The 11,988-nt window shown below is 32.2% G+C and overlaps 1 protein-coding gene across 1 annotated transcript; it reads left to right on the forward strand.

Moving 5' to 3' along the window:
* The first annotated feature begins 624 nt into the window (after positions 1–624).
* On the forward strand, positions 625–8,992 carry LOC114257034 (cytochrome P450 716A75). Its single transcript, XM_082873885.1, has 4 exons — positions 625–1,160; positions 5,063–5,519; positions 8,214–8,401; positions 8,615–8,992. Exons 1-4 carry the CDS (start codon positions 678–680, stop codon positions 8,906–8,908), a joined length of 1,422 nt encoding a protein of 473 aa, XP_082730011.1. The 5' UTR covers positions 625–677; the 3' UTR covers positions 8,909–8,992.
* Positions 8,993–11,988: the final 2,996 nt, after the last annotated feature.

Here is an 11,988-nt window from a genome sequence, read left to right on the forward strand (position 1 = left end):
GGGATTTGGAAATAGTTATGGTCCTTAAATATTACTAATATTATTATCTCTAAAAAATAAATTCATGATTGGGACACTGCATGTCCAAGAGTACCATTTTCTTGGTTTGGGTTTTCTAAAAATACTTTTTAGAAAATTCTATTTTCTTATTTTTCGTATTTTTTTTTTTGTTTTTATTGAATTTTTTTAATATTTGAAGCAATTTTTTAAAAAATTTTAGACACACCTAATATAAATACACTTAAAAAATATAATTTTTGTGAATATTTTTTTCAAAAAATTCAGTAAATATCAAAAATACAAAAAATAGTATATTTTTCATATTTTTTTGTATTTATTAATTTTTTAAAACATTTTTTTACAAATATTTTACTTTTTAGATACATCTAAGATGCATATAAAAAAAGTAAAAAAAATATTTAAAATTTAAAAAATATTCACTAAAAATTTAACAAAAAAAACACAAAAAACAAAAAAACTCAACTTTTAGAAAACTCAAACCAAACTAAAGTCATCTCTTTTGTCCTCAACGGCATCGTTTTACTCTGATATGCCCCAGCCACGAGGTACACGAGTTTGTGCCAGTGCTACGTCTTATATCTCTTTTAATTGGTGTGCTGATCCAAAAATTTTGTGTGAGGCTGTTCTTGCTTTTGTTTCATTTCTCAAGGGCAGTCATGGAGCTCTTGTATATCTCTATCTCTCTTGTTTCCATCACTATAATTCTCATTGTGTTTCTCTCACCATCCAAGGCCAAAAACCTACCGCCAGGCAAAACAGGATGGCCAGTGATCGGGGAGAGCATCGAGTACTTGGGTGCCGGGTGGAAGGGACGACCAGAAAAGTTCATATTCGACCGAATATCGAACTACTCATCTTACATCTTCAAGACAAATCTAATGCTACAGCCAACTGTTGTGTTTTGTGGTGCACCGGCACATAAGTTCTTGTTCGCCAACGAAAACAAGCTGATTCAGTCATGGTGGCCCAGTTCCGTCGACAAGATCTTCCCATCTTCTACCCAAACATCGTCCAAAGAGGAGGCTATCAAGATGAGGAAAATGCTCCCCAACTTCTTCAAACCGGAGGCCTTGCAGCGGTACATCGGCATCATGGACACCATTGCTGCCCAACACTTTGCTGCCGACTGGAACAACAAGGTTTGATTTAGGCATTTGATTTACTTTTCAAAATTTAATACGGTTTTCAAATTTTGATTTGAATCAAAATTTAGTAGGGGTTTGGGATAAATTAAAAAAGGGTATTTTTTTTTACCTATATATATTTATTTTGATCACATCAATTAATATCTATTGATAATATCTGCTCTCTATTTTTCTAACCATTTTCTTTATTTTTTTACACATTTTTTTTTACAAAAAGTCGAAAAAGTATATTTATTTAGAACATCCCAAATCACCTCTTATAATCAAACAAAATTTTAAAATACAACTAAAATTTATTTTCAAAACTCATCTTTTCTCTCTTTTTTTTTAATATATATATATATATATTATTAATATATATATTATTATTATGAATCAATAAATTAATCATTTTTTCTCTATATCTCTCCTCTTACATTTTTACATATTTTATACATCAATCAATCAATAAAAAAAATTAAAAAAATGACAAATCATCTCAAAATTATTTTCAAAACTCATAACCAAATATATTTTCTCTTTTCAAATCATAATTCAAAAATTCAAAACTCAAAATCACTACCAGAAAAAGCAGTTTTAGCGACTAAAAATATAAATTGTCGCTGAAAGTAGGACAATTGGCGACTAAAATTGAATTAGTAGCCAAAAGTGAAGACTTTTGGCGACTAAAACAGTTTAGTAGCCAAATGTGTAGTTATTGGTGACTAAAAATTAGTTTAGTCGCCGATTATATGGGTTTTAGCGACTAAAACAATTTTAGTAGCCAAAAGTGAAGGTTTTTGGCGACTAAAAAAATTTAGTAGCCAAAAGTATAGGTTTTGGCGACTAAAAAATAGTTTGGTTGCCGATTATAGGTGTTTTACCGACAAAAAAAAAATTTGTAGCCAAAAGTAAAGGTTTTTGGCTACTAAAAAAAATTTAGTAGCTAAAAGTGGACAATTGGCGACTAAAATTCAGTTTAGTCGGCAAAAGTGGAGGTTTTGGCAACTAAAAATAAGTTTAGTCACCGAAAGTGGTTATTTTTAAGCGGAAATTAATTTTTTTAGCGACTAAATTATTGGTAGTAGCCAAAACTAAGGTTTTTTGCGACTAAAAAAAATTAGTCGCCAAAAGTGGCTTCCTTTTTTTTTAATAAATAATTTATTTTTTACATAAATTATATTGAATAAAAATAATTATGTTTATATATATTTTTTATATTAATATAGGTCAATATACTATATAAATAATATATTTTGCATATATATTAATGTGGTATTATTGTAGCATAGTGGAGAGATTGTGTTGCTAAAGGTTTAGAATGTGGGAGGTTGGTGGTTCAAAACTTGGGAAGAGCATAGGGTAATTTTTTTTTTTTTCCTGAAATAAGCTTTTGGCGACTAAAATGGGTGGTCGCCAAAAACTTCAGTATTGGCGATGAAAAAAATAGTCGGCAAATGTATAAATTAAAAAAAAAATAATTCACTATTGGCAACTAAAAATTTAGTCGCCAAATGTATAATTTAAAAAATATAAATGAGCTTTGACGACGAAAATTGTAGTCGCTACAGACTTGGTTTTTGGCGACTAAAAAATCGCCAATACCTCCGGCGACCATGTATTCGCAACAAAACCGGCGACTAAAATATTTAGTCGGGAAAAGTGAAAAGTCGACTTTTGGCGACTAAAAAAGGACTTTTTAAAGGTGCTTTTTCTTGTAGTGAATATAACTCTACATGTAAATCAAAAATCTAAAACTAAACCAAAGAGACTTTTTTCACAATTTTTTAAAGTTTTGATTTACTTTCTTTTTTTTTATTCTCTTTTTTTTATATTTTAGTTTTTTATATTTTTCTTTAAAACTCACTTCTTCTTTTTTTTTTTTTTTGTCAACAAAATAAAATTTTATTAAAAATATGAAATTACATGTATAAGGAAATGGATTGCACTGAGAGATTTCGAGAATAAAAACTCCCCTATTATTATTGCTGCTCACAATCACGCAACAAACCGAGTTTTTTAATTTAAGAAGAAGAAGAAGAAAAAAAAAACAAAATACTCAATTGAAGATAATTAATAAAAAAAAATCTTGAATTTTCTTTTCAAAAACTTGATTTTTTTTTTTAAAAAAAAAATTTAGGTGGACTTAGATTAGGTTATTTTTTTAAAAAATAAATTAAATATAAAAAAAAATTACTAAGACAAAAGAATAATAATAAACAATTTTTTAGTTTAAAGAAGGAAACAAAGTGCAGAATGACGAATGGTCACTTTGTGAGACACGATATATTGAAATGAGCAAGGATTCTCTCATTTTCTTTCCTATTTGGTTCCCTCCTTGCAATGGTCAAGATTCACCCTAAGAAAATCTAATGGTCCGGATCATCTCAAAAATATTATTTTTTATTTTTTATTTTTTATTTTTTTTTAATAAAGTGATCTGGACCGTTGAATTCTCTTAGAGTGAATCTTGACCATTGCAAAGAGGGGATCAAGTAGAGAAAGCAAGGAGGGGATCCTTGCTCATATTGAATTAGTTGCCCTCATTTCAACTGCTATACGCTATTAAGAATTTATTAGGCAAGGGTGGTCTTCAGTGTACTTTGTGGATTGGGTGGTATTGTTCAGTTCGTGGAGCTTATCATGATTTCAATTTTGATAATTTGAACTATTAATGTATAGAACTCATCAAATATTTGATTTTTATAAAATGTCACATTGATCGGATATCAATAGCTATTTGATCGGATCAAATTTTTGTTAATAATTTATCAACAATGATAGAGACTTTCTTTTTAGAGGACCTTCACAATCTCCAAAGTGATCCACACTACTCATAATGTGGGCCCTACACATATATGAGTGGGCCTCACACATCATGAGTGGTGTGGATCATTTTGGAGGTTGTGGGGTACTCCAAAAAGGGGTGTCTCGCTCATTTTCCATAATTTATTTTAAAAATTATATATATCATTGACAAAAATCTGATCTAATCAAATAGCTATTTATATCTGATCAACGTAATTTTTTACAAAAATAAAATACTCTTCGAGTTCTACATATTGAACAGTTTAGATTATCGAAACAAGACCCGTGATGAGCCTCTACAAGTATAACAATATGTTCTAATCCGATCTTAGATTGAAGAGGAGGGAAGCCTGGCCCAATTTATTAAATAGCGAATGTCACAATTCTTTCTCAAAGTCACCATCTAGAGGAATTTTTATATGTTAATAGGACACCACGTGACACTATCTTTTATCAATCACAAATGTATATGTTTTCTAATATTTTCCAAACGTCTAATATAAATATAATAGATTCTATTGTCAAAACTAATCACAATAATAAAAAATACCACACATAAAAATAACTCCACCATCTACTTTTTTTTAAGATGGCGTGTTTCTATCTATGACTTTCAAGATTGAGAGCAAAAGACAAAGTAATTTGGGAAATAAATAATTGTACTCTTGCAAACGAGTGATTTTTATATGTGGATAGAATATATATACATGCAATACATTTTAACATAATCATTGGTGAAAAGCAGTGAAATATAGATTATATTGTTAAATGTTTGAGAAATACTAGAAAGCATATATATTTGTGAGTGATGGAAGGACAATCCTACAAAACTTTTTCCTTGCAAGTACATAAAAGTAAATAATTGGAGTTATTTTCTTGCATTGTACTGTTTAATTTGGGGACTATCAAAGACCAGTTAAATACCTTGACAATTAAATTTTACAGAGAAGAACGTCATAATCTATTATACCGAGACTCAAATTTAAAAGCATATAAATCTATTTTTAAGTATAATTGTACTTAAATTATTGTACAATTGTATTTGTCAATAAATACACTAATTTTTATTTAAATAATTATTAATTTTGTTGTTGCATATAATTTTATAGGACATGATCGTTGTGGTCTACCCACTCACCCAACGCTACACATTCTGGATTGCTTGTCGATTGTTTCTTAGCATAGAAGATCCAAAGGAAGTTGATAGATTCTTGGAACGTTTCAACGTCTTGTCAGAGGGGTTAGTGTCAATCCCAGTGGACTTTCCAAGGACACCATTTCATCGCTCCATCAAGGCGTCCGAATACATCAGAAAGGAGTTCCTAATGAGAATCATCAAGCAAAGAAAGATCGACTTGGTGGAGGGGAAGGCGTCACCAACGCAAGATATATTGTCCCACATGTTGCTTACGGCGAATGAGGATGGCAAGTTCATGAAGGAGATTGATATTGCAGATAAGATATTGGGTTTGCTTATTGGTGGCCATGATACTGCAAGCTCTGCTTGTGCTTTCATTGTCAAGTATCTCGCAGAGTTACCTCACATCTATCAAGGAGTTTACAAGGGTATGTATGTTCCTAATTTTACTCTACTTAATTTGACCATCTCGAGTGCTTCTAAATAGGGTGATTATTCAGTATTTCCGGAGTATGGACACGTGGTGCTTTATAAAGTTTTGATTGGTAGAGAGGGTTAGGGGTGCACAATTTATGTTGGGGATGGCGGAATAACATGGGGCTAAGTAATTGGTGATTGGTTTGAAGTATGGCTACTGTTCCAGGATTATTGAACAATTTCCCCTCTAAATGCACCTCTCAAAAATTAATAATGCCATTTTGGAATTGAAATGATCTGAATCCACTAGTTAGATGTATATTTTCATCTAATGTTAACCTCATTGTACTCACATTACATTTGATTTCATATTTTTCTGTAATATTTGTTGTGTGTAGATGTGAAACATTAGTTATCTTATTATTGTACTTTTAACTTATCATATAATGTTACTTATCCAAAAATTACTTGAAATTTAAATATATTATAGAGAGCAACATATGAGGATATTGGGTCCGGGATCAACTTGAAGATAAATAATAATTATTTTTCTTTTATTATGAATTTTTTTGTTATATTGAGTTTGTTATTACTTATTATGGGCTTTCTTTTGTGTTAATTTTTGTGCTTATAGATATGTGTTGATATATTGTCTAAATTAATGTAATTCGATTTATATTTAAAAATAATTTATTATTGATTGATTAAAATATATGATAAAAAAAAAATTAAGTTTATATAGCTTTGGCCAAATTTAAAAACAGAAAATCATGTGAATCAAGTCATTTGTTGAGTTGACTGAATCGAATGAGATCAGAGAGTTACCAAGGCCAAGGTGGTTCAAGCTTTATTTTGTTGTTTTTTTGGTTGGAATCGAATGTTGCATTTAACTTTAGAATAAATAAATTCCCAATGTATGATTGCACGTGGATGTGCAACAATTTTTATAGTGAACTCTCTGTTTTTTATGCATTAATTTTTTTATTTTATTTTATTTTATTTTTGGATCTCTATCAATATATATTTTTTTTTCACCTCAAAAAAAATTTATTTTTTATTAAGAATCTTATTAACGTTAAAAAGGTGATACATAAAAAATATGTGATCTTTTAAATTTTTTAAAAAAACTTACATGTTATCATTTTATTAATATTTTCACTGAATTGGAGTGGAAATACAATCTGGAGAAAGTCCAGTCCAAAACATTTAGATCTGTGATATCTTATTTTGGTGATTTAACATGTTATTATATATATATATATATATTTGTATAGTTTATATACATAAAAAAATTAATTTAATTCAATAATCGTAAAGAAAATTTACCCATAAATCTCATATGAGAGAATGTTGATTCATTTAGTCTTAAGAGTTTTCTTATGAACCAATTAGTTCTTTTTGTTTTGAAAAGTTATATTTATTTGATTTGGTGCCATTTGAGTTTAATTGAATATCCTTTTGTGGTTCATTTTTTCAATTTTCTCATTCATTTTTGGTATGAGAATGGAAAGGTAAGGTATGGAATATTCTTTTTGGAGGGATTAGTGGTTGAAGTGTTGGTTGTTAAGTATGAAAATATACATTTTTGTTAGTATGATTTTCTAGTGTTACATTGGAGTGTTACATTGGAGTATTGCATTTGAAAAAAATACACAAAGAAGTTTTTCTAAAATGTTACATTATTATATTTGAGAAAAGTACACTAAGAAGGTTTTTAATGTGTAACATTGGAGTATTATGTTTGGAAAAAGCACACTAAAAAGTTTTTGTGTGTTACATTAATTGGATTGTTACGTTTTGAAAAAGTACATTAAGGAGTTTTTTAGAATGTTACATTGTTACGTTTGAGAAAAATACACTAAGGTGTTTTTTAGTGTATTACATTAGAGTTTTATGTGTTTTTAGTGTTGTATTGAAGTGTTACGTTTAGGAAAAGTAAATTAAGGAAATTTTTTTGAAGTGTTACGTTTAGTAATTTCAACATTATGAGAAAACCCAAATTTGTCTCTCAACACGTAATATACGCGCGTACTTGGCACTTTATATAATTCACACTAGAATGAGACTTTTAGGTGTATAAGAAAAAATGGAAAACCAAACAATTTATAAAATCACTATTTGAGATTTATTGGTACTTCACCCTAATCGTAACTACACAATTTCATTTAATTGGTCTTTTAGAAAAGGGTAAATTACAAATACACCCCTGAGGTTTAATTAAAATATGAATTGCCTATGTAGTTCTAGAAATTACATTCCACTCCATGAGGTTTCTAATTTTATAACAAATCGCCTCTTTTATTAATAAATCATTAAGTCAATTAACATTTTTTAATGATATTAGAAATATATTTCAATTAATAATTTAGATAATTTTATTATTGTATACGAGAGAAATTATGAATTTCATTTTTAGTTAATTCTGTTAAATAAAAAATTGTAATAAGGGGATATTTGAAAATTTTTAAACCACAGGGGGCAATTTGTATTTTAAAAAAACTTTAGGGGGTGTATTTGTAATTTACCCTTTAGCAAAAAATTATGATATAGATTTAATTTTAACAAGTAAAGATGTAATGCTTAAAAGAGGAATGCTAGAGTAGAAAAGTAAGAGTTCCCAAAAGCTCCAGATGAAATGTTGAATTGGGATGGCCAGTATAGTTTTTTTTTTTTTTTGGTTTTTCTGATCCTTCGTAAACATGCAGAGCAAATGGACATTGCAAAATCGAAAGGTCCTGATGAATTATTAAATTGGGAAGACATTCAAAAGATGAAATTATCATGGAATGTAGCTTGTGAAGTGTTGAGACTTGCACCACCTGTTCAAGGTGCTTTCAGAGATGTCTTGACTGATTTCATGTACGAAGGCTTCTATATCCCAAAAGGTTGGAAGGTATACTACCTACTTCATAAGTTAATTATCATTTCTTCTACTTGCATACAAATTATGAGAGAGCAGTATTTAATTATGTGATAAGTTTATGTGTTTATAGATTTTTTCTATAATAAATGCAAGAAACACATTCTGTGTACAAAATTTAATCGTTAAGTTAATTATCCACATTTCTTGTTTGTTGTTAAATTTTAAATGTTTGTATATATGTAGATATATTGGAGCACGCACTCGACTCATAAAAATCCAGAATATTTCTCGGAACCATATAAATTCGATCCATCGAGATTTGAAGGAAGAGGACCAGCGCCTTACACATTTGTACCATTTGGAGGAGGGCCAAGGATGTGCCCTGGAAAAGAGTATGCTCGTTTGGAAATATTGGTATTCATGCACAACCTTGTCAAGAAGTTCAAGTGGGAGAAATTGATTCCCAATGAGAAGATTGTTGTTAATCCCATGCCTATCCCGGAGAAGGGTCTTCCCATTCAACTATTTCCCTATTAATTAAATTAAAAACTTAAATACATTGGCTCCGCTCAACTTGACTCAACTCAATAAAGTCTCTGTCTTTGATGATTCTATCACAAACATTTCTCTAGCTGTACATAAGCCTACCTTGTACCTAAGCTTTTTCTTTTTTTTACCTTTCTTTCTTGTATTTGTCCTTATTTTATTTACCTTATGTAGTTTTGTTATTATTATTTTTTTTGAAACAGCCAAAAGAGGAAATTTATTGATAAAGATCAAGCAAGGACATTGACAAATATCAATAAACACAAAGAGCACCAACAGTTGGTAAGACACCAACCCAAGGGAAAGCAGAAAACAGAACACCAAAACAGCAGCCACCAACACAAAGAGCACCAAAACAGCAGCCACAAAACCAGCACTCCACATCTTCTCATGAAAATCCCAACTGCAATTCCCAACCCTGAATCTCACCTGCAGAAAATATGCATTCGATCCTGCACCACCAAACTTGACCTTCCTTCAACCCCCACAAAAAAATTATACATGTCCAGAGTTTCCAAACAAATAGGCAGAAAAGAAGGGTATGATTCAGACTCCACAGCAGACTCCGCAGCAGTAGACTCCACAGCAGGCTAGAAGGGAAATCACCAAACTCCAAACAAGCAGCATACTCCACAGCAGACTCCAAGAGAAATCACCAAACACCAAACCAGTCATACCAGAACAAAACCAGCAGCAGAACAAACCCAGAAGAAAACCAGAACAAAACCAGCAGCAGAGTTACATACCCCTCCCTTTAAGACAACAACTCACCTGCCTAAGATTTACCAGAAAATCCTGCACTGAAAAGTGATGCTTAGCATACCTTGGTTTCAACCACAGTGCAATTCTCACCTTAATCACTTCACACAGCTCCGCAAAGTTAGAAGTAGAAGCATTAAATACTATATCATTCCTATGTTTCCATAGAGACCACATCACAACCAAAGGCACTCCACTCCAAATCTTCCTCTCCTGGCTCCTAAAACACTGACCTTCCCACCGAAATAAAATTCCCTCAACAGATTCGGGTAAGGCCCCCACAACATCCCACCAATCCAGCATAACAGACCACGCCTTCCAAGCAAATGGGCATGAAACCAACACATGATTCACAGTTTCCAATACCTCTTTACAGAAAACACACACTGTGGAGGCAGAACTAGGAAGGACACCGATCCGTTGCAAGAATACTGAAGTCTTGATTCTATTTCTCCAAGCTATCCAAGTAAAGAATTGGACTTTTGGAGGTAAGTATGAAATCCACACCAATTTAGAAGATCTTAACAGAGGGCCTACTGTAACTAACAAACCTTTATAAACAGAGCACACCGAGAACACCCCAGAGGATGTCGCATTCCACACTGGACAGTCTGATTGATCTGCTGTAGGACTAGGAGCTGAAACAAGAAAATTTCTAAGCCTTACCATCTCACTATCCTCCCAATCATACAACCTTCTCCGGAATTGACACCCAATTTCCTTCAGCAACCTTTTTAGCATGCATAGACTTAAATGATTCCCCTTTATCCACCACCAAGACATACAAACCAGGAAACTCCTCTCTAAGACAAGTATTATTACACTATTTGTCCATCCAGAATCTAACATTATTCCCATCCCCAATCTTTAACTGAAAGTTGTTCATATAAAACTCCAACAGGGTGTTATTTGACTCTGCAATGGTAATTATACCTTTCCAAATACTAGACATGGAACTAGTTGTAGAAGCAGAAGGAACCCAATCCCTGAAGTCCACTTTGTACTTACTACAAATAATTCTTCTCCACAATGCTTCCTTTTCATACCCAAACCTCCACCACCGTTTGATTAGTAAACAAGAATTTACTACCTTCACTCTTCTCAACCCAGACCCCCTTGTTCCAAGCTTTTAGTCAGTTCCTCCCATTTGACCATATGAACCTTGCTTTTAACTTCTGATCCTCCCCAAAGAAATGAAGCCTGCAATCTCTCCAACACTCTAGCTACCCCATCCGGCATTTTGAATAAAGACAGATAATACACAGGCAATGATGCACGCGCAGATTTAATAAGAGTAAGCCTACCAGCATGGGATAAAAGTTTCCTCTTCCAGCTAGCTAATCTGCTTCTCACTTTATCCACCACTGATTTCCAGGTTGCTTTACTGCTGGGATTAGCTCCTAATGGCAGCCCTAAATATTGCAGAGGCAGCTTACTGGTCAGAGGCAGCTTACTGATCTTGCAATTCAGAATGGCAGCAAATCTGTCCAAAGAACCAACAGGAACACCTAGCCCACAAACCTGACTTTTATGGTAATTAATCTTCAACCCAGACAAAATCTCAAAACACCTTAAGGAATCATCAGCTTCGCACAAAAGTAAGGAATCATCCGCAAATAAAATAATAAAACAACACCACACCCCCAACACCTAGTTTCACCCCTTTAATAATACCCAACTGGTATGCTCTAGATAATAACACATTTAATCCCTCAGCCACCAAGTTAAAAAGAAATGGGGACAATGGATCTCCTTGTCTAAGATCCCTCTGTGGACAAAACTCATCAGTAGAAGAACCATTAACAAGGACTGAAATACATGCTGAAGTGACACACTCCATGATCCATTGTGTCCATCTTAAGCCAAAACCAAAATTCAGAAGCATTGAGTGAAGAAATCCCCAATTTACCGAATCGAAAGCCTTCTCAAAGTCAAGTTTAATTAACACACCCTTTTTCTTCAACTTCTTCCACCCATCCACCACTTCATTCGCAATAAGAACACCATCAAGGATATTTCTCCCCCCAATAAAAGCTTATTGAGTTTCACTGATAACACAAGGGAGCACAGCTTTTAGCCTTTTTGCAAATAACTTTGTTGGAATTTTATACACCGAGCCAACAAGGCTAATACGCCTAAAATCAGAGAGACCCACAGGATTCTCCTTTTTAGGAACAAGAGTGATGAAAGAATTATTCAAACCCTTCACCAATCTACCATTCTTATGGAAATCCTTGAAAAAATTAATCACATCCCCTTTCATCACCTTCCAGAATTTTTGAAAACAAAGAATATTGAAACCATCAGGCCCA

This window comes from Camellia sinensis, chromosome 6 (assembly GCF_055761805.1).
Source record: "Camellia sinensis isolate YWXY chromosome 6, ASM5576180v1, whole genome shotgun sequence".
Classification (NCBI taxonomy): Eukaryota; Viridiplantae; Streptophyta; class Magnoliopsida; order Ericales; family Theaceae; genus Camellia; species Camellia sinensis.